This window comes from Leptopilina boulardi, unplaced genomic scaffold (genome assembly GCF_019393585.1).
Source record: "Leptopilina boulardi isolate dan_hultmark-lab unplaced genomic scaffold, ZJU_Lbou_2.1 LbouV2_397, whole genome shotgun sequence".
In the NCBI taxonomy this organism is placed as follows: domain Eukaryota; kingdom Metazoa; phylum Arthropoda; class Insecta; order Hymenoptera; family Figitidae; genus Leptopilina; species Leptopilina boulardi.
In genome coordinates, this window is record NW_026137970.1 from 153,352 (window position 1) to 177,819 (window position 24,468).

General features: G+C 29.8%; 1 protein-coding gene across 2 annotated transcripts in view; it reads right to left on the reverse strand.

Moving 5' to 3' along the window:
• Positions 1-1,166: 1,166 nt before the first annotated feature.
• The window catches only part of LOC127288897 (cleavage stimulation factor subunit 1), a 40,970-nt gene continuing 17,668 nt past the window's right edge, over positions 1,167-24,468 (reverse strand). The window contains exons 2-5 of one of the 2 annotated variants that reach the window (XM_051316603.1): positions 12,112-13,009; positions 11,933-12,026; positions 1,490-1,735; positions 1,167-1,236 (exon numbers count right to left, since the gene is read on the reverse strand). In XM_051316603.1, the coding sequence (XP_051172560.1) occupies positions 1,491-1,735; positions 11,933-12,026; positions 12,112-13,009 (1,237 nt within the window). In that variant the 3' untranslated portion in view covers positions 1,167-1,236; position 1,490. Of the gene's footprint in view, positions 1,237-1,287; positions 1,736-11,932; positions 12,027-12,111; positions 13,010-24,468 lie in introns of those variants that run through there. The other variant, XM_051316602.1, reaches the window with a different exon arrangement.

The following is a 24,468-nucleotide window of genomic DNA, read 5'->3' on the forward strand; positions in this document are numbered from 1 at the left end:
CATTACTGTACGAATTTGGTTCAGGCAATGTTAGAGGAAACTATATAGTTTTCCATATAGTTTCCTACGTAGGATCCTATAAAGGATGTCACAGAAAATGAAAATTAAAATTTTTTTTTATTTATGTCATTGTTGCCTTGCTTGTTTTTCGACTTTTAGTATTTTGGAGAAAAATTTGAAAATAAATTTGGAGGGACTGGGGATTGAACCTGGGTTCGACACGCGCTAGCTAAAGACTTCTCAGCAGTCAGTGGTTAGGTTATTGTATAGGGTCTTTAGCTAGCGCGTGTCGAACCCGGGTTCAATCCCCAGTCCCTCCAAATTTATTTTCAAATTTTTCTCCAAAATACTAAAAGGCGAAAAACAAGCAAGGCAACAATGACATAAATAAAAAAAATTTTAATTTTCATTTTCTGTGACATCCTTTATTGGATCCTACGTAGGAAACTATATGGAAAACTATATAGTTTCCTCTAACATTGCCTGAACCAAATTCGTACAGTAATGTCATATGTTGTCTGAAAGCTTCCTTAAACGCATCCCACGTAAGCTCTTACAAAGGATTTTAAGAGGATTCCTTATAGATTGGTTTTAAAGGATCACACGTGGGAAGCTTTGCAGGAATTTTCAATAGGGATTAACTGTTGCAGAGAAAAATGTAAATAATAAATATTTTTTTTAATATAAAAAAAAATCGTTGAAAAAACCTCAAAATCACCGTAATAAATCACTCACCGTAATTTATCACTCTTAAATATAAGAAATATTTCCTATAAATAATTTGTCAAAAATAAAATACATACACTTACTTTTATTTGATTAATTTCAAATCGGTGTGAAGCAAACCAAATGTAGAAGAATATATCCTTCTTTTAAATGTCATTAATTCTGGATAGTATCTTTAATTTAAAATTTATTACGTAAAATGTGGACGTTGAAACCAGATACAATTTTTGTTAAAAAAAGTTATTCTTGAAATATTAAATTTGTATTATATAAAATATTGAGAACTTTGTAGGTAAGTAAGCTTTATTCATTATAACTTATATGTGTTTAAGCTTATTATTTATAAGCTTTTAAGAAATTAATTTCAAACATTTTCTCTATATTTTACGAAAATTGTTTTTCATATTCTCAATAAGGAAATGATCACATAATTAAGGATGTTAGTGAAAAAATTTTTATTTTCATCAGCTTCTTAACATTTTTGAAAAATCTATATAAAAATTGTTGAACCTGAAAATATAAATATTATTTTCGAGTGTAAATTATTATCATTAAGATATCTTGCTTTTAAATAGAATTTTATAAGATTATTGAAAATTTCCAATCTACACAATTCTAAGGATTTAATTAAAATTTTAAAAATATTTTCTTTATTATTTTTTTTAATTAATAGAAATCTAAAGACGAAGTAAATAGAAAAATAAATAATTTACACAAAAACTCTATTATGTTCATTTTTATGTAATTATCACGTTTCACCTACACTAGTGAGTAGGCATTCTTCTGAACCAAAAACGAGCTCTAAAGTCGTCGCTACAAGTTAAAAATGCAGGAGCTACTGGAGAATGAATAATTAATCTGACAGGTCCATTATGTCCTAATGAGAGTAACTGCTTCCTAGACGCATTTCTCGAATTCCATGCACATAAAGAAGTTGTTGCTTCATCTGGGAACATTACATAATCTTCCGTGTGATTGAAAACAGCTTGTGCTTTGTGTTCTTGTTTTCCTAAAAATCATCATCATTTTTAATAATATATTTACAGTAATAATAATTTTATTATTACAAAATGAGTAATATGTAAAATCAGCTTTAATAGGCAACTTATTTTAAACTAATAGAAATTTGTTTTAAAGAACTGCAATAAGCCATAAAAGAATAAAAACTCGATTCCGTATACGAAACAAATTTAGTTGATATAAAAAGTATAAGCTTTGTATGCCAAATTGTGTTAATCAATAGGTGAAGGAGCAATTTTGATATACAAAGTTTTCACATAACTTTTTTTTCGAATAAATTTAAGAAAATTATTGTCAATCAGATTCACTATATTTTTATTGTAAATCAACTGTAAAAATTCTCTAAAAAACTGAATTTTATATCTTTAGTGTAAAAAAGCGAGGGGCTGTTCACTCTCGAATACCCGATTTGTAATGTAGAAAATAGACTAGGTGTCTTCCGAATATTCATCAATTAACATAAGAAAATGTAAATTTCTTGATTCTGAATATATTGTATTTTAAGTGGAGATTACCGACGATTATTGAAAAGGACGTTCGAATTTGTCGAATACTATGCGAATCCTAACGAATCTCGTCGATTCCAGTAAAATCCTAAGTCATGCAGTAAGGATTGTTGCGATTCACGAATGTTTACGGAAACATACGAGCGAATTCGGCGGCAATTAAGCGCGAGGTATAGTCAATGGCTCAAATACTACCGAATTATACAATTAATCTATTTTTCTTGCAACTAACTCTCAATTACTTCAAATAAAATAAAAGCACTATTTCCCTTAATTTCAAAATAGGAATTACGAAAATGACTAGCAATCCTTAAAAATCTTTAATGAATTCTAAATATTGTTCAATTGGATTTTCAGTGAACAGCCCCTCGTAAAAAAGTGAATTGTAGTTTGGAATTTTTGCAAATTATAAAGTGTCTTCTTTGGTAAACAGTGAAGTTCAATCGTCGTGACACTGATGTATAATATTGTAGCGTTGTACAATTTGTTGTAATTATTATTTACTTTTTTGCGAATAAACATAAATAAATAAATATATCGCGAATATAAATTGGTAAATAAAGAATTTTTAAAATCTGACATCATATCCGTAATCCGCAACCCTAAAAACCCCCTAGTAACGAACTAATTTGATTCCTATGCCAAGTCTCTAGCACGTCGGATTTACCCTAAAAAAAATTTTCAAAAACTGCTAAAAACTGGATATTTGGGACTTTTACACCCACTTATCTCAAAACTACAGGAAATGACTTCTCGATCTCTGCCAACGGAAATTTTGTTTTTTTAGCAGGCTCGTGTAATTTGTACATATTTTTTTCTTTCTTTTTACAAATTATTACAAACAAAAAATATTAAAATTGAGTCCGGGATTGGCTATTATTTTTCTCACTTTTTATTAAAAAAATGCTAAAATTACACAACACTAAAAATTCTCGATAATTATCTAGTCTTCGGTGAACACATTCTCGGAACATATTCCTTTTTCGGCGAATTAGCTCATGAGGATCAATATATATGACCAGTAATAGCGATATACTTTTTTTTGTCTATTTAGATTTTTATTACATTACATTACATTTATGGAATATGTTTGGTACATTCTCAGGACATATTTGGGACATCCTCAGGATATGGTTGGAACATTTTTAGGATACTCTAAAAACATTTTAGTTTCTCGCAAATTTCCATTCTATCAAGCCTCCTGAGTAATTTAAGATAAAAAAGAAAAAAATCGTTAGACGCATTTTTAACCCTAGAAGGAGTAACTGGGGTGTCTAGATACTTCAGCAAAATTCAAATTTCGACAAATTTGGAAAATTTTTCGTTTTCGTTTTTGCAAGTTTTTTTCAACTTACATATTTTTATTTTATCAAAAAATTAATAAAACTATTGTTTTTCTTACTAAAAAACCAATAAAAATCACTATAGGGTCAGTTGGGATAAATGGGAACAAAATCGCTATTTTTCACAAATTACCTAAGTTTCTTCCTTTAAAAGGTAATATTTGCGGGTTTACTTTTTTTACCTTATTATTTACATTCCCAGGATTAATTTTGGGCAGCAGAAAAAAATTTAAATAAGCTTTAAACGCATGAAACTGACTGTCCCCATTTACCCCAAAATTTATAAAATTTCATAAAATTTCAAATCTCTCCGGTTCAAATAGCCAAGTTAAACTTGTTTTTTTGTCCGTACTAAAGATGCATAGTATATATGCTTTTATAGTAAGAAAAAAGTGTTATAATAGCAAGAACGCCAAGCGGAGATCGCACCTAGGTCATCCTACTACGATTGCAGAAGTCCTATGCTTTTTCGGTATTAGACCCTTGTAATTGTTACATACCGAGCGAAAGGCGAGGTTGAATTTAAATTCAATTAATAAAATCAATTCTAAAATTTTGGAGGAATGGTAGGCTGATTAAGTCAAGTTGGTAAAGCTTGACCATTTATTTTTATGTGAGAACGTTTGTTCCTATCGATCCTACGGGGGTTGTCTTTATTTATTTTACTATTAAATAATTGCCTTGACACTTAGGGGAGGTTGGGGCAAGGATAGTTAGTGGCTCTAATACAGAAACGGCTCGTCAAAAAAACGAGTCATTTATCATGTACACGCGTCTTAACACCAAAAGACGACAGTCAAAATTTGAGCTTGCGGGGACACTATTTGTAGAAGCTACGTGCCCATTTGTGTTAAATCTCAGTTTTGCTAAAATATTTTCACCTTATTTTTATTATTCAATCTTATTTTTGCGGATATAATTTATTAAATATATTTGGTTGCGTAATTTTTTTTTTACTTTTCCAATATTATCTCGAAGGCATTGCAATCTACAAGAAAACAATGTATAGCAAAATTATAGCTAAATAAACAGGCTTTCGAACGATACTATTCTTTTTCCGATGCCAGTTTAAATTTCATGGCTAGATCCAAAAATATCTTACCTAACTATCCTTGCCCCATCCTCCCCTATAGTTGTTAATTTAAACATGAATTTAGGTATATGAGAATCGCAGAGAAGAATTTTATTGATATAAGTGTTGTATAATTTATTAATATAAATGAATGAAATCAAAATGTTACAATAATGTTTTATGTTAAAAGATGTTGTTACAAGAATTGTGAATTTTAAAATGTTGTACTTACAATTACCTCTGTTCAGAGGGCAGAAAGAAATATAAATTGACAAGTTGGCACTTGTGCTTGACGCTGTGAGTTTTTACAACTTCTGAAAAGGAATGGTTGAGACTTCCTCACAGTTTTTTAGTTCGTAAACTCCGAAATGCACACACGTCACGTTTGCAAAATCGTTAAATTGAGAATACACTAATACGACGATTAACAATAAAATTTAATAAATGACAAGCTTACATATACTGTTCGAGATGCAAGAGTTACAGTCGTAATAATTTTAAAGTAACCGAAGCGTCAAAATCACGATGGTAATTTCACGTTATGAAACGAACTATGAAATGATTCCGGAGCAAGTGACGACTGACAATGCATTTGCATGGGTTTTTATACTAGAAAATCATCCTCAGTGTGAGTAAATAAGTTCAAAGATCACCCCATCTCCAAGCTTGATTCTTAGACCTTTCATAGAATTAAGACAATTCTCAGAACTAAGATGGACACCTGCATCCTGTATCGCATAGCGCAAGTATCGCTATTACATCGTCTACAATCATCTTCCAATAGTACAACGCTAGAAAACTGTGCTTGCGCCTCGCTAAACGCATACATGAGACATAAGTCTATTCGTTGCTAGAGAGTATTGTGCGTAGTAGTGTCAAATGGCATAGGTATGGTTTCTAGGAATTGCCCACCGTCAGGCTTTCGATATTCAAGTCAAAGGTTAGCCTATGCTATTTGATACAAGTGAGAAATTGAACATTGCATAGAATTTTATACTTTATGCAGCTGCAAAAAAAAATTCCTAAGAATTAGCCAAAGAATTGCGTAGAAATCATATTAGGAAAGTTTTTATATTGAGCATTATTCATACTTTAGAATAATAGCGTTTTGTAAGCTTAAAATATGAAAAATATAAGGTTTGTTATTTTGATAATAGGTAATTGAATTTTTTATAATATTGCAAAAAGAAATAATTAATTTTGAAGAATTAGGGCGAAACTAGTATAAATAGTTTTCGCTCTTGTTCAACAACCATACGCGATTCCTCAGCATAGCCCTTCTGTAGCGGGAGGTCACCTTCGGTGATGCATCTACGCGCCATATCTATACTCACATATCCATGACTGTACGCAATATAATTTTATACATCGTTCGCTCGCGTCGTGTCATAGCATGCAGGCAGAGATGCGTATATACAAATATAGACACATGTAATGATATATATGAGTCAATGCTTCAATATAGTATTAGAAATAATTATAATTTTAGTTATCAATTTTGAAAATATTGAGAGTAAAGCTTTGTTTACTATTATTTTCACTACTTATTATATGTCTTTATAAATGAAATATATTTTTAAAATTTTTGTTACTGGGATATAACAATCCTCCCTCCTCAGAATTGTTCAACGTCCCGTTTGAACATAGAATTGTTTTTGGCTGTTTTAATTTTAACTAAAAGAATTTAATTTTATACGTGACGTTTAACAACAATTAATTCAACAATTTTTTTTTACACTCATACTATAAGGGTAACAATAGTGATTTCGATGGATTTAATTTACGGAAGTAAGAACATTGCATGGCTAGGAAAGCTATGTGCATTTTTCTATTACGCGTTTGTAGTGTATAGTGTAATGTGAGTAATATGTTATCAATGATACCTCCAGTATCATCCATCGATAACGATTATCTCAATGCCAGGGCAATGATCTTTATTTTGTTATTTTGTCAACAAATGCTCATCCTTGGGTGTCAAAGCGGGAGTAATTATGCATTAGTAATTAAATCGGCACCATGGAAAGAAGACGTGCTGCATAAGAAAATATTGATTCCGAAGACTTCTAGGCGGGTATGTATATATTTTCTGTTGTTATTTTTGATTTGAGTATATTTATGACATATAAATATTATATGTTTTTAACGTTTCATTTTTTTAGATCGAGATGTCAAGTTTCTCTGCAGGATTTTCTTAACAGAGTCATGGTACTTGGCGTGGTATTACACCACAGCGTTCAAATCTAACAGTACCTTGACAATGTCCTGAAAACAAATCCAGGACCTATGCATCGACGAGTTCGACCCAGCCGAAAAGTCCTTGCAAGGACCAATTTTCTTGCGGCACAGCACACGGAGTTGGAAGAAGCTCAGAGAAAAGTGGGTGCAGTATTGCAGGAATTTACAGAAATGACGGACTTTCTGAGGTTGGTTTTTATACACATTTTAAAACATATGTGCATTTACATGTATGTAATAAATATATATTTACAGAAATTTTGTTTTGTTTTCAGTCGTCCTGATCTGCTTCTATCATGCTACTGTGGTAGATGTGAAGTTGGACCACCCATTCTTTCTGAAGGTTTGTGTTTTGTGATTATAATTTTTATGTTCAGATTATGCATATATTCTATGTGATATGAAATAATTGTTTAATATTATTTTTCAGCTGTGAATGACAATTCGCCAATTTTTTAGATAATAGGGTGATTAATATTCAATTTGTATTAGGATAACATAATGAGTGAAGGAGTTCTCTCGCAAAATAATACAATGCATCCTTATAGCATTTGTGGCGGTGCACAGTGGTCTGAAAGCGTTATAAATTTGCCAAAATTTAAGGTTATCGATTAAATTCAAATTTAACTTTATTATTTTCTAAATAAGTAATAGTAATCTTTGCAAAAAGTTGTATTACTTGCAAAGAAGTCTCATTCTTTCAATGTCTTAACTTATTAACTATTTTACAAGTTATTAAAATGCCTTTATGTATTATCGTACTCCGATGTACCCCACTCAAATAAAGTTTTTCATATATCATTTTACTCCTGAATATATCAATTTTCTTATATGCTGCTACTTCTTTACCTGGACATAGTTATATTTATTTATATCAAGTAAGATAAATGATTGCTTTTGTCACATTCATCGAAATATAATATATTTCTATCTACCTTTGAATCTTCTTTTGTTTTTTTTTCATATACTCTTGTAAACTTTTTTGACATTTATTATTGTTGGTTATAAAAATTTATTTCTTATAAAATACAGTGAATGTATTGAAAAAATGATTATTTATATATTCTATTAATATTTATATTTTCAGAAATTTTTAATTAATTAAAGGTAAGTTTTTCGAAAACATTTTATTCTTTAAATTGCTCAATTTTGGTTCCATAATAATATATGTACAGGTTAATTAAAAGTAATAATATATAAATGTTAATGTTTTATTAAATATAATGATAATAATTTATTATAATAAATATATTATATTAAATATTTAATTTGCATATATTCTCAAATGTTCATTTATAATATATAATTTAAATTGTTTAATAGAAGGACACCTTAGTAACTTTTTTAAAAAAAGGTTTAAAAATATTAAATTTAAAATCCATTTTAAAACTTTAATATTACAATTTTCTATTTCTCAAATTCTATTAATTGTTTATTGTTATTTTTTATAACAGTTTCAGATTTTACGAATGCAAAAACCTTCCTACTAAGAACGTTTGGGTTCAATAATTGAATTTTAAACACTTTTATCCGCCATATTATATCTACTATTTTATATTTTATTATATTTACTATAAATGTAGACTCAGCGAACTCAAGAATCTTATTGTGAGCAGTTCCAACCAATCCCCATTATATTTTGAATTTTGGCAGTTTTTCGAGTCCTTCAGACCACTGTGCGGTGGTTGTAGTTCATCGCTGTCCTATTCCAACTCATGCGTCATTATAAGTGCTAGATATGGACAGAACCATCAGCATGAAAAAGTCTGTTGCAAGAGTCTAATACCGAAAAAGCATAGAACTTCTGCAATCGTAGTAGGATGAGCTAAGTGCGATCTCCGTTTGGCGCGACTGCATTTACGGTATAATAAGTATACTATAAGGGGCTACATGACAAACTTTATCAGCATTGACGAGTTTCATAGTAAAAAGACATAAGTTTACAGCTATTCCAGGGGCCAATGAAAACCTCGCCTAAGCCCTTTGGTCGCCGACGATTCAATTTATTTAAAAAGTAGTGACTTCAGCAAACAATAAATAATTTTAAAAAACAAGATTTTACTAAATATATTTAATTAATTTTTTTTTCTTTTGGTTTTGAATTACTCAAAGAAAGAATATCCTAATTAAAATTACAAGAAAATTTGAAGAGCTCAGACTTTTGGGTTGAAGTTTTTGCTGAGTAGCAGTGATTTTAGCATAAAAATACAAAAACTTGATATTCTTAAAAATGCGTCTAACGATTTTTTCCTTTTTTGTCTTAAAGGGGAGTGACACCTTTGACCCCGAAAAAAATCTATTTTTTTTTTCGTTTTCTTAAACGATACTTTATGATGTGCAGAATAGAAATTATATCAGCAAAAGCGATTTCGAAGTACTAATGCTTTAGAGTACGTAGCGGATTTTTTATTAGTTTGTTTGTTTTCTTTGGCAATAGATTTTTTGAAAAAAGTTCGCCCTAAAAATCGACTTTTTCCTTCAAATAGCTGATAAATCCACAAAAATTAATATTATTTTTTAAAATATCCTACGTACTTTAAAGCTAAATCTATCACAGATTCAGAACAAATTTGAATTTTTGTTTTATATTAAACGATCTAACCAGAATCATGCTCACCAATTTGCCCTGCAGAGAAACGAGACCAACTTTAGCGGCATCTATAGTCAACAAATTAAAACTTTTTCCAAGTATAAATATATTTTTGTAAACTTAAAAAGTTAACAAATAAAGTTATTGAAACCAAATTTTGTTTACTTTATTCCTTTGACTTAAAAAAATTCATGAAAAACAGGTTCAAAAGAGACCTCAAAGGTGTCACTCCCCCTTAAATTACTGAGGAGACATAATAGAATAGAAATTCACAAAAAAATCTGAAGTGGCTCGACCTTTAGGTTGAACTTGGTTCGGACCCAACGTGTGACGCAATGTCCTAGGGCACTTTTGAACGTTCTAAAGTCATCCTAAAGATATGTTGGTGCCCACTTGGAAGTTGAATATTTTCATAGTATCCTAAAAATGTTCCAACCATATCCTTAGAATGTACCAAACATATGCCGAAAATGTCCAAAGAATGTACTAAAAAGTTCCAAAATCTTTAACCTTCAGCCCGCCGGCGTTTTGCAAAATCCAGCAAAAAAACCTAAATTTAGGCTTTCCTGCAGTCTACAGGTTAATAACCGAAATGAATATTACATTGAAATTATGTATACTTCATAGACTAACGCGCGTATAATGTAAAGGGTATTAAGTCTTAAACCCCAAACGACCCACAGCACCGAAGGATTCTTAAAGATCCAAGTAGCCAAAAAAAGTATATCGCGATTACTGGTCATATATATTGATCCTTATGGGCTAGTTCGCCAAAAAAGGAATATGTTACGAGAATGTACCAAACATGTCTTAAAAATGTACAAGAGTTCTTTGCAATATCCTTAATATGTCTAAAAAATATAGTGAAAATTTTCAAATTTTTTCCATTATTTTCAAAAATATTCACAATATTTCTTAAGGATATTTTTGTAACTGCTCTGGGACAGATATAGAACTTGTTTAAGACGTCTTTATTTCATTCTTTTTGACATCTATAGGATGACTTTTTAGAGACATTTTTGAGATGTCCTTAGGATATCTTTAGATTTAGAACGTCTTTTTAACAGTGTCCCAAGAACGTTCTGAAAAGAATGTCCTTGGGACATCTAGTGGTGCTCATTGGGTTATTTCAAAAACGGCTGAGGGGATTATTTTCTATTTTGTAAAAAAAATCAGTCAGAAGTGTCACAGAATCAAACACAGCAAGAAATTTGGATGTGGTATTTACTTTAAATTAAAATCAGTTTTAGTTTCTACAAAATAAGATAAAATTGTACTAAAATCGAATTTTTTCAAAAACGGCTAAGGGGATTATTTTAAATTTTGCAGAAAAATCATTCAGAAGTGTCACAGAATGGAACCAAACTTGAAAATTGTAGGTGCTATTTATCTTCATTTAAAATGTGTTCAGGACACCCGTGCTTTGTTAGATGTGGCTAAAGTATAATTTTATATTTTTCTTAATGATCCTCAATGATGAGGTGGTAAAAGAGTTGGCAGGTTTTATTTGTTCAAATAGTCAACACATTTAGGGCAAATGTGAAAAAAACTGTTTATTATTGATATTGTTTATTATTGACCCTGATTATTGATAATAATTATTTGAAGAATAATTGTTTTTGTCTACCGTTGTTATTATAACGGTAAAAATGATGATTTAATGAAAGTTATTTTATTATAATCGAACCCTGATACACAATACTAATAGAATCAAGTTGATGGATCTTGACACGAAAATATGCAAAAGTATATAAGGTTAATTCACAATGATGAACAGGCAGTTTCAACTATCAGTTATATTCGCATTGCTCTTTTTATTATATTTAGCCCTGTTGAAAATTCCTATGTGAGAACACATATGGGATCCCATCCAGGATCTCTTGTGAGTTCTTATGTGGGTTCCCATACAGGTTCACACATAAGATCCTGTATGAAAAGGTTCCTGGGATGAACTTGCGTGAGAGCTCGCTCATGATCTTATGTCTCTGTAAAAGCAATAACACAGGAAACCTCATGGGATCCTGTGTTATTGCTTTTACAGAGACATAAGATCATGAGCGAGCTCTCACGCAAGTTCATCCCAGGAACCTTTTCATACAGGATCTTATGTGTGAACCTGTATGGGAACCCACATAAGAACTCACAAGAGATCCTGGATGGGATCCCATATGTGTTCTCACATAGGAATTTTCAACAGGGAGATTTTTCAGTTTGACACAGTTTTGGTTAAAATAGCCAGCACGTATGGGTGTATCTATTCCAATCATTTTGTGTCGTAAATATACAAATAATTCTGGCAGTATTGACCTGTGATTTCTATGAATGATTTTTTTCACAAAATAGCATGCTATCTAATTCCTGATTAAGTTAAGCAATTAATAAATATAATTGTAGGTAAAAATATACAGAGTAATAAACTTAATATATTTAATAATAGTACCTGTAGTTCCAGCACCGGTATATGCTATAAGACATCTACTGGTTGATAATTCCCATAATTTAATTAATGAATCTTTTCCAGACGATAGTAAATACTGAAAATAAAATATTGTAATTAGTCGTATACAAAAAGTTGTAATGTAAAACTTAGAATTCGAGTTTGGAAATGAATGCTCTCACCTTTCCATTTCGTGTAAAAGCTACAGAACACACTTCAAATCCATCATGTGCTTTCACAAAAGTATTTATACATCTACTAGAAACACCATCCCATAATTTAATACTTCCATCTTTTCCAGCTGAAGCATAAGTTTTTGCGTCCGGTGAATATTTGATACTAGTTATTCCAGCTGTATGCTGGTGATTTGGTATGCTGCATACAAAACTTTGAGCAGTATTAACATCATATAATCGAACGACTGGCTGGTTTGTACCAACCACTAAAAAGTCGCCAGTTGGATGAAATGATAGACATCTTATTTGATCGGCATCTGTGATTGTACGAAATGCTTTTTTAACACTCGCTTTACTATAATCAAACAGTTTTATTGAAAAGTCACGACTTCCAGATACTAAAATAGGTTCTCTGGGATGAAATTCTAAACAAGTTACTTCTTCAAGATGATCATATAAAGTTCGAATTACCGGATGACCTCCAGTTTGATCACTAGCTACTACTTCATCAGGTGCAGACTTTGCTAACATTCTATCGACATCTAATATTTTAATTGATGCATCCACTGACCCAGTAGCGATTAACTGCCCATCAGCAGAAAAAGCGCCTGCTCTGCAATTGCCTTTGTGAGAAGTGACGTATGCAGTTTCATATTGAGCGGGTTCTGGTGCTTGTACCTGAGCTTCAGTTTCAAATTCCAAGTCTAAACCCGGACCGATAGTATTATCCAGTGATGAAAAAGTGCAATTACTTCCAAGCTCTTTTTTAGAACGATCCGGTTCATGGGAGATCCCAGTTAACATTAAATGATATAAACGATCTGATGGAGGGCATGGCGGCTCTGCTTGTATGGTATTGGATAATTGAACAGCAAGTGTCTGGTGACCATCGTAAAAAAGTTGGCTGTAAATTTAATATATGTTTGAAATATTTTTTCAGTTTAATTAATAAAAATTGAATATATCACCAAAAAAAAACACTTTAAGGGGGGCGCCTACTTTATCGGGTCAAGAAAAGCGATTTTTTAAAAGTTGTCTTAACTGAAAATACAACTATCAGAGAATACCCAGCAAACACGAATACGTAATGGTTATATATTTGTTCTATAACAAGATGTAACACGTTCTGTCACAAGCTTGTAGCATGTTACAAGCAGGTTATGATAAATGTCAGCTCTGATCTCTGTAACAGATATGTAATAAATACATAACACTGTTACTAGTGATTTATAACAGATATGTAACGATTATATAAATTAATTACAAATTTTTTAAATCCAGTAACAACATCTTATATAACATCTTATATTCTTGTTACAAAAAATACAGTTAAAATTAATATAATAAATTAAGAGAGTGTCATATTTTGTCTTAATTTGATTTTGATAATGTTAATAAAATAAAAAAAAATTTGTAATCCTAACACATTCTCGAAATTTTTTAACCGGTTGTCTCCCGAGATTCGAGCTTTCGACCATCACTAGTGTACTTACACTGCAGAGCTCAACCGTACTGGGAGCTGCGCCTAGACGCGCTCGACCAAGGGAGACTACAAATGTTTCTTAGGAAATGTTCCTTGTAACAAACATATGAAATAGATAGGTTTATTATTTTGTAAGACCATCAAACAATTTTTTAGTTGTTTATTATTTATTACAATGAGTATATTAGCATATCGTTTCTAAAATATTAATAATTTTTAACAATATAAATAATTTTTATTTGTTAATTCTTAAATATGTTAATTAAAATAAATGTAAAAATTGTTAAATCTTTTAATTATTGTATTTTAGAATTTATTACCTTTTAATTTTTAATTTGAAAGGAAATAAATCTTTGCTTTAGTCAAGAGGACAGTACATATAAATTTCAATTTTCTCCAAAAAAGTAATTAAGTAACAATGTTGAAACAGTAAATTTTTTTTAATTAACTAATATAATTTATATTACTCATAATAGTGATTTATAATATTATATATAAGAATAGTGTGATGTAAAAAAAATTGGTAAGTCTCAACAAATTGCAAGTCTTATAGTAATTTTTTACGCAAAGAATTTAAAAATTATTTAAATATAAAACAAAGCAAATATTAAATTTCTAATAAATATAAATTATAAAAATGTACGAAATTCAAAACATTTAAAAGTTCCCAAATTAATCAAATAATTTATGTTTCGGTCAAGTTTCAATATCCAATATTATTGAAATTCTATGTTATAGAATAACAGCGTTTTTTGATTTTGTGGCCTTTGGGCCAAAGGAATTGGACCTTAAAATCCAATTCTATGTTGTATAATATTCAAATATTAAAACAATTGATGTTGGCATAAAAATTAACAAAATTACTTTGCAAGGCATTATTAATGGAAAAAAATTAACATAGGAATCTTACAACAAAAAGGATGAAACATTTAATGACATTTGTGACTGAAGTGTTACAGAACATTTGTAGATTTGACATAATGTTATAATTCTAGAACAGATAGTTATTAATAATTTCTATACGAAAAGAAAAATCTAGTTTTAATAACATGAAAATGATTCCTACCATTAAAGCATGAATTTTTCTTACAAAGAAAGCAAAAATTCATACGTTCTTATGTTTGAGAAACACGTCTTCGTAGTATGCATTTAATACTTTAAATGAATGAGCGCCACGCATAAATTGTATGAAACCAAAACCTACTACTATTGCAGGAGTCTCATGCTTTTTCGGTATTAGAGTCCTGCAACTGGCGATCACCAAGTTTGAGTCAAGTTAAAGTGAGCGTAGCTTAATCCCCAGTTGCAGGACTCTAATACCGAAAAAGCATGAGACTCCTGCAATAGTAGTAGGTTTCAGTTTCATACGATTTGCGTGTGGCGCTTGTGCATTTAAAGTATTAAATACATACTACGAAAGCATGTTTCTCAAACCTTTTAAGCATGGACTGTTTTAGAACTCTAATAGAACATTTGTTATAGAATAATTTAAGAACAAATTTCCGGATATATTCTATAACAAAAAGAGAAATATTGTTACAATACAAAGAGAATATTGTTCTAGAAAGGTGACATAATATTGTTATATCAAAATTCTAGAGCAAAAAAAGTACAAAATTTCTAGAACATTTGTGATTTAAATGTTCTATAACACTTATGGTACTTATATCTAAGAAGAGTTCTGGAACAAAAAAATAGAACAGTTATGTAACATATTAGGAACATTGTTCTAGAACACTTACCATTTGGTTCTATAACTGCTACATGTTATTGATGGCACAATTGTTCTAGAACAATGTTCTTTAATTTTAATAGAACAATTATAGAACGTGTTTGCTGGGTATGCTCTTAAAATATTACGTCAAAATACAAAGTATTTTTCGACTTACAGCTTGCAGAACGCAATAAAGCGCGTGGCCTGGCCCGCGACTCCACTCGCAGTCTCTAATACTTTTCATAATTTGTTGCGCTTATCTACTATTACACCTACCATTAAAATTACCATTTATCAGTAAAATGTCGTCTTATCCATAAAAAATAGTCGTTCATCGAGGCCGAGAAAAAGACGTAAGTTTTTAATAAACAGCACTTACATGTTTTTCAATCTTTAAACTCGTTTTTCTCAAAACACTGTTTTTGTAGTTTGTGTACACGATAGACAAAAATCTATTCAACCGATTAAGGTCTACCTGGGCTTGTTATGAAGATAAAAAGTGTCTCTTCTGTATGAATTAATTTTGTTTTTGATAGAGTTAAATTTAGTGCTTTCTTTTTAAAAAAAATGAGATTTTTTTTGTCAAAAATTAAATTTTTTTTTAAAAAGTCATGTAAAAATGTCAGTTTTTACTTTCTATTGAAATCTTTTAATTCATACAGAAGGCAATAATGTATATTTAAAGAAAAAATTTTGTTTTTTTGTTTTAGATAAGAATTGTGGACCCTAGGTTGTACGCAATGTGAAAATTTCAGCAGCGAGGCGTTATATATATGGCGTTTATTTTATTATTAAATTCTTTTTTCATTTAAGCAAAAAATTATATTTCAAAGATTTAAATATATAAGAAAACATACACTAAATCTCGCATCGATTTATTTAAATGTGTTTGAGAAAAAAATTCCTGAAATGTACGCAGTTTTTTACCTTCTAAAGTTGGCGCCCCCCTTAAACCGTTTTTCAAAATTAAAAATTTTTATAACCTTTTTTTATAACAACAAATTTTTGCATCATTTTTAAAAAATTAATAAATAATTTTTAATAATAATTTTATAAACAATTTGTAATTTTTATACTTTCTGTAGCCAGGATTATAATGAAATTTATATGTAACATACCTTGGACTCTTGTCTTCATATTCCTGAAAAAAATTTGTATTTCCAATTATAACCGCAGATTTTGAATTTTTTTTGCGCCGTGCACCGCTCGCCAAAGTGGTTTGAAATAAAAAAATATGGTGCAAAACAGTCAAAAGCCTACAAATCTCTACCGATTTTGGAATTTTATAGGGCTCTTGCGTCTGTCCCAGCTATGTGTCCCCTACCTCCCTGCAGTGGCTAAAGTATTTGATACAGAGAGCTGAAATTTGGTACACACATATGTATTTTCACGTGTAGATTACAGAAAAAATATAGCTAGCCCGATTGGAAGTGATGGTTACGAGCTAGAGACGAAAGAAATTCCTCGAGTTTGGTTTATGATTTTCAATTTACATAAATAATTATATCAATATAAACAAATGATTTTTTTTTATAAAATCCAAAATCGGTAGAGATTTGTAGGCTTTAGACTGTTTTAAACGCTACTTTTTCATTTCTAACCACATTGGCGGGCGTGCAAAGAAAATTCAAAATCTCTGGTTATAATTGTAAATGGGTCAATCCATTATATTTCGACTGAAGTCGTTGCTGACTAATTTTTAAAAATTATAATACTTTGCAAGAATGATGTTGAAGTTCTTAAGAATACGAAATGAGCAGCTGGATTCTAAAAGGGCACGTAAATTTTTTCGGCCGAGAAACGATGTCCCCTGGACACTCCAAATTCATTTTTCTAACATGTTCTTTAACAGAATTCGATTGCGCATCTTTTTTTCTTAATAAGAAATTTTCCATCTTTTTCCGTTTTCGAAATATAAGAGAAAAACTGTTTTTTTGACTTCAACTCGCGACAGCTCAGACAATTTTACGAATTTCATAATGAAACAAAAACGAAAATACGTGTTATTATATCCTACGAGTGTCTAAAAAAGAAAAAAGTTGTTTTGATTGAAAATAAAATAGTTATTTATTTTTTATTAAGACATTGCGAAATTCGTGAAGTGCAATTTTCTCAATTCAGGGAAGTTCGACAAATTTTCAGCAGCAACAAACTTCCAGTGAGAAAGTTGTTCATTAAGGTCCAAAAAAGTTTTCTGGAAAGTTACAATGCAATTGGACATTTAATAAGAAAATGGTGAATGTTTAAACTTTGAAGTTGCACGAGCAGCCGAACGTTTGGCATGTGTTTGCTACCATAATAAGCTCGTTTGTATTATTTCACATCTTTAAATAATTACATCAATTGGTAATGATAAATTTATTCATTCTTAGTAAATTACAATAATATTTTTTAATTTTTATACTAAATTCTATGTTTTTTGCATATTTTCTAATTGCTAGAAAAATTGAGTTTTTAGCACCTCATATACTTTAAATTCATATTTTACAATAAATAATTAAATTTTTAATAAAATTCTTTTTATTTCCTATTCTGAAGAACTGCAAAATCATTCTTGAAAAGTATTATAATTTTTAAAAATTAGTCAGCAACGACTTCAGTGGAAATAATAATGGATTGACCCAAATACAAATTTTTTCAGGAATATAAAGACAAGAGTCCAAGGTATGTTACATATAAATTTGATTGTAATTCTAGCTACAGAAAGTAGAATTAATTTTTATTTTTCTTGTCCCCCATATTGGATCTGACATTTTGAATTTTGAAAAATGGACACCGGATTCATAATCAGCGACTTCAAAAACCCCTAAGTAACGATTTTCAGGCGAATCTGAACCATGTTTTTTAAATTTGTCCGCCATTTTGAATTTTAAAAATAAGACACCAGATTCGTAATCAGCGAACCTCAAAAACCCTTAAGTATACAGATTTTTCAAAACCTTTTATTTTGGCAACTGACGCCTCTTATTATGCCATTGGTTGAGTAATAAGTGAAGGTCCTATTGGATAAGATCTTCCAATAGCATATGCATCTAGAGTTTTGCAAAAGGCAGAATAATATTATTCAACTATTCAAAAAGAACTTTTGGCAATCGGCTATTTAGTAAAATATTTTCGCCCATATTTATATGGTAGAGAATTCACACTTGTCACTGATCATAGACCCTTAGTTTGGTTAAATGGATTAAAAGATCCAGTCTCCAGATTAGCAAGGTGGCGAATAATATTGAGTGAATATGATTACAAAATTGTTTATAAACCTGGTAAAATTAATTCTAATGCTGATGCTTTGTCAAGAAACCCTGTAAAAAATTATAATGTTAAAGAGATTACTGTCATTGATATAGATAATTTGGTTGATTGTGCTTTTGGATTGAGTGATTGTGGGTAAAAAAACGGAGAAACATGTTTCGGGCCAAATGCTTTATGAGCATAATTGCCTGGCTGTGAAATCCTTTGTGAATGAAAGTGTTGAAAATGTCCTTGGCCAAGGTGTGAATGATGCTTTAAGTCCGTGCTGTTCCATTAACCAGGAAAATGGAATTTATAATGTGATTGAAACTACGTTCCAAATCAATAATGCTTGTATAATTTACAGTAAAGACAAGCTGTCAATGGGAACTCATCATATTGTTCACTTTGTTTCAGAAGACTGTATTTTCGAGTCAAATATTAGTAAAGAATTAATAGAAAAAAATTATTCAATGTAGATGCATTAAAAACAGATGATTTTAAAATTGGAAACGTGGTTGTCTTTCCTCAAGGAAATCGTTATATTTTTAATCTTGTAGTTAAAAAAAATTCGATGGAAAAGTGTATTTAAATAAAATTTCAGGTGCCATTTTAGCATTGAAAAATGCTATGGAACTTTTAAATGTAACTTTTGCCAGAGTTTCCAAAACAGGGCATGATCTTGAAGAAGTTTTCTGGTTTTCAATTGAAAAAATGTTTTGCCAACATTTTTCTGATTCTCAAATTAAAATTATGATTTGTTCAGGAGAAGTTAAAATTCTAGAACTTGAAAAAAGAAAACACATCATTAAAGAATTTCACGAGTCAAGTGTGGGAGGTCACAAAGGGGTTTCGAAGACTTACTCTCAGATTTTGAGAATTCAAAATGGCGGATCCAATATGGTGGTCAAAATTTATAAATATTAATTATTTTTTGTAAAACTTGGTATCTAGGGGTTTCTGGGGTCGCTGATAACGAATATGATGTCAGATTTTGGAAATTCAAAATGGCGGATCCAATATGGTGGTCGAAATTTATAAATATTAATTATTTTTTGTAAAACTTGGTAACTAGGGGTTTTTGGGGTCGCTGAGTACGAATCTGAAGTAAGATTTTGAAAATTCAAAATGGCGGATCTAATATGGTGGTCGAAATTTATAAATATTAATTATTTTTTGTAAAACTTGGTATCTAGGGGTTTTTGGTGTCGCTGAGTACGAATCTGAAGTCAGATTTTTAAAATTCAAAATGGTCAATTTTTTGTTAAAATTTGCAAGCCAACATTTAAAAATTTTTATTTTAAGTGATTTTTAATAAATTAAGTTTATATTAGAATTAATAAATTCAAAAGGTTATAATCAAAATTTATTAAACAAATATAATGCAATAAAATAAAATTAATAGAAGCATTTCATAACAACTCTTGTATTACGTTTGTGTAAATTTTAGACGCTTATTTTTACGATTTAAAGATTCGACCACTATATTAGATTCGCCATTTTGAATTTTGAAAACCCGACATCAAATTTGTAATCAGCAACCCCAAAAACCTTCAAGTTACAAGTTTCAAGTGAATTCGACGAACTTTTATAAATTTAAAACGCCATATTGAATCTGCCATTTTGAATTTTAAAAATCTGACTTCACATTCGTACTCAGCGACCCCAAAAACCCCTAGATACAAAGTTTTACAAAAAATAATTAATAGTTATAAATTTCGACCGCCATATTGGATCCGCCATTTCGAATTTTCAAAATCTGACATCATATTCGTCATCAGCGACCCCAAAAACCTTCAAGTAACAAGTTTCAAGTGAATTCGATGAACTTTTATAAATTTCGACCGCCATATTGAATCCGTCATTTTGAATTTTTAAAATCTGACATCATATTCGTAATCAGCGACCCCAAAAACCTCTAAGAAACAACTTTCAAATGAATTGGTGAATTTTTATAAATTTCGACCGCCATATTGGATCCGCCATTTTGAATTTTAAAAATCTGACATCAGATTCGTAATCAGAGACCCGGAAAACCCAGAGATACCAGGTTTCATAAAAAATTATTAATTTGTACAAGATTTCCTATCACTTTTCATTTATGGGTTGTTTTTACCCCTAAAAGCAAAAAATGACCTGATCTAGCAAAACGGCCAGACACGGGTATCTTGTTTTTGGTCCTAGTTTCTGAAAATCATTGATTTTTTCATGTGTGAAAAAAAAGTTGAATTTTGTTGGATGGTGTAATTTAAAAAATTATAAATTAATAAATATTAAAATAATATTAAGAAATGAATTTAAATTAAGAGATATATAATTTCTGAAAATGATAGAAAGAGAAGGAAAATATAAATTCAAATAAAAAGAATTATTAACTTAACTTAAATTAAAGATATTTTTTAACAGAATACAGAACCTTTGTAAATTATTATTTAACAAAAAAATTATATTTTACATTTGTTAAATATTCATAAAATAAAATAATAAAAATTACTTTATTTTTTTGCTAAAATTAATTAAAATAGACGCCACGAAAAATCTAATTAGAGGGAGGTAAGAAATAAATGGAAGAAGCGCCTTGCGGAAAGTAGTGAGAGAAAATCGCGGATTCTCGCTCAATCAATTTAAAGTTTTTTACTCACACACCCGAACATTTTGAATTTTACTAGCCCCCTGAAAATAAGGGTAGGGACGAGCCTTTGTAAGCCGAGAGAATTCACGTTTTTGTCTCACTATTTTGAACAGTTCTAAACTGGTAAGATATATAATTAATTAATTCTAAAATGGTAAGATATTCTTCATATAAATATAAAGAAATTTTTAAGAATTATAAAAACAACTTAGTCAAGTTTTTCGAATTTGGAATTACTGCTTTTCAGGAGCTTTCGAAAGATTTCTACCAACATAATCAGTTTTTCTGGGCATGAAAGATAAAACAGATCTAATCCTAAAAATAATTTAAAAAATTGCTATATTTTGTAAAACCCAATTGTCAGAAACTTTCCGACGATTTATACCAACATGATTTGTTTTTCAAAATTAACAATAAAAATTACTTGCTGAGGAAGTCGGTTGTCAGGAGCCTTCTAACGGTTTATACCAACACGACTGATTTTCCAGTGCAGTAATAAAAATTATTTAACAATAATATACAAAAATCAAACAAATACAAATCTTCAAAGTCAAGCCACGGAAAATCAATGGTCTGGAGCTTTCGGAAGATTTCTACCAATACTATTTATTTTCCAAGAGTAGATAAACAATCAATTGTTTAAACAAGTAGAAGAATTTTGAAAAGTTAATAACAAAAGCTAAGAAACTAAATACTTATTGGAAAAATTCTTCTAAATTAGTTTGAAAAATCGACAAATACTTTAAAAGAAAATATAAGTATAGAATAAGAAATAAGCAAAAAAAACCTATAAGACTTTATTTCATTCATAAATTTCTATAATATTTTGACAATCACGAAGATATCAGGGTGAATCTTTGGTGATCTTGCGGAAAAAATACTTTGTGGTGGGTCTAAGAAATTAATAGGAATAAAGAAAAAATTCAGCTATTTTAGGATTAATGAAGAGATAACTTCACTAATCCTAAAACATATTAATTTCTTAGACTCACCAAAAACTATTTTTTTTCCACAAGATCCGAAAACTTTTAACCTGTTGTCTTCGTGATCGCAGAAATGATTAAACATTTTAAAGCTCGCATAAAAACTATAAAAATATAATAGAGAAATACACTGATAGAAACAGGTTAGTGGATCTTGCCATGAAAATATGTCAAAGTATATATTATAAAGTTAATTCAGAATGATGAGCAGGCCTTTTTAACAATCAGTTATATTCGCATTGCTCTTTTGTTATGTTTAGATTTTTCATTTTTGGTTAAAATATCCATCACGCATGACTGTATCTATTCCAATCATTTTGTGTCGTAAATATACAAATAATTCTGGCAGTATTGACCAGTTATTACTATCAGTATAGAAAAAAATAAAATATGAAGTAAATGGTAACGTTTTAGTATCTTTACTTACCTCTTACTTTCTAATTAATTACACAGGCACACAAAAAATAAAAATCTGTTTGGCCGAGACACTACACTAGTCTATTTGCATGTATTTTTTCACGCTGAATCCGAATCCGAAGTCAGAATTATCAGATTGGCTTTTATTTTTGAGATAAACTCAAAAAACTGCTCAGAAAGAAAAATGAAATCAAAAAGTTAAAAAATTTTTGAATCTCACTGCGATAGTGTAATTCCATGTATTTTTTGTCGCCGAATCCGAATCCAAAGTCAGAATTGTTAGATTCGCTCAAATTTTTGAGATAATTGCAAAAAAACGCACGTAACAAAAAACTCAAAATCAGTTTTTTGGAATTATCTTTAAAATTTGAGCCAATCTGTCAATTCTGACTTCGAATTCGGATTCAGCATAAAAAAATACATGAAAATGTACTATCGTAGTGTTTCGGCAAAAAAAATTATTTGTGCCCCTAATTCAGAATTTTTATCAGCTTTTGGCGATTTTAGCTCAAAGAAATTTTTTTTTGCCGATACATTACGATAGTGCATTTTCATGTATTTTTTCACGCTGAATCCGAATTCGAAGTCAGAATTGATAGATTGGCTCAAATTTTAAAGATAATTCCAAAAAACTGATTTTGAGTATTTTGAGTTTTTTGTTACTTGCGTTTTTTTGCAATTATCTCAAAAATTTTAGCGAATCTAACAATTCTGACTTTGGATTCGGATTCAGTGACAAAAAATACATGGAATTACACTATCGCAGTGACATTCAAAAATTTTTTAACTTTTTGATTTTATTTTTCTTTCTGAGCAGTTTTTTGAGTTTATCTCAAAAATAAAAGCCAGTCTGATAATTCTGACTTCGGATTCGGATTCAGCGTGAAAAAATACATGGAAATAGACTAGTGTAGTGTCTCGGCCAAACAGCTTTCTATTTTTTGTGTGCCTGTGTTATTTATTGCAATATATTGTGATTCAATAAGGCATAATGAGGGACACAGACCAGTATAACGATTAATTGAATTCGGAAGATTAACAAATACATTTCAACAAAATGAACAATACTGTGACATTATATTTTCTTTTTTATTGTACTTTATATTTTTGTTAATACATAGAAAATAATTTTCTATATACCTTCTATTTATACAATTATGTTACAACGGTAATATAAAAGTTTCGGAAATTTCAGAATAGATTTTATAAAGTAAATTTTATCTACAAGTATTTAAATAAATATATACATATATATTTCGTAAATTTTGTGCTTTTTATTAAAAATCACATTTTTATCGATATCTCGAAAAAAGGAGAAGAATTTTCTGCGAAATTGCAATTGATAGTAAATAACTATTACGAATGGTTAATATACATTTAGAGTGCTTATTTATGCCATAATAATGATAAATTAAGATATAATTAATTAATAATAAGTGTTTTAAGTATACAGTGCATACATTTGTTTAATTACCATATATATGTATATTACCATCAGCGGCAGCTGTGATACGCGCGTTAAACCCTAGATGGCGTTAAGGATGATTTCTAAAATTAAGCCCTTGAGAGTCAAATGTGTAAGTGAATATATAAGATTTAAAAAAATAGATCAATTTATTAAAACAACTTTCTTGATTTGTACAAATATAAAAAAAAATTTTTATAACGGACAAAAATTTGTTTAATGAGAAAAATTTTTTTTTGTGTCGTCGACAGTATGAAGTATGAGTGTGTATTGTAAAGAGTGGGGACTATTCCACAGTCCTTTAAAACTAATGCATAAGCAGGTGTGGTTAGATTAATTAGTCGCTATTCAAAGTGATAGCACGGTTAGTAAATTGTCTTCCAAAAAGACTCAGTGAAGCTTTGGAAGGATTGATTATCTCCAAGTTTTTGTACTTTG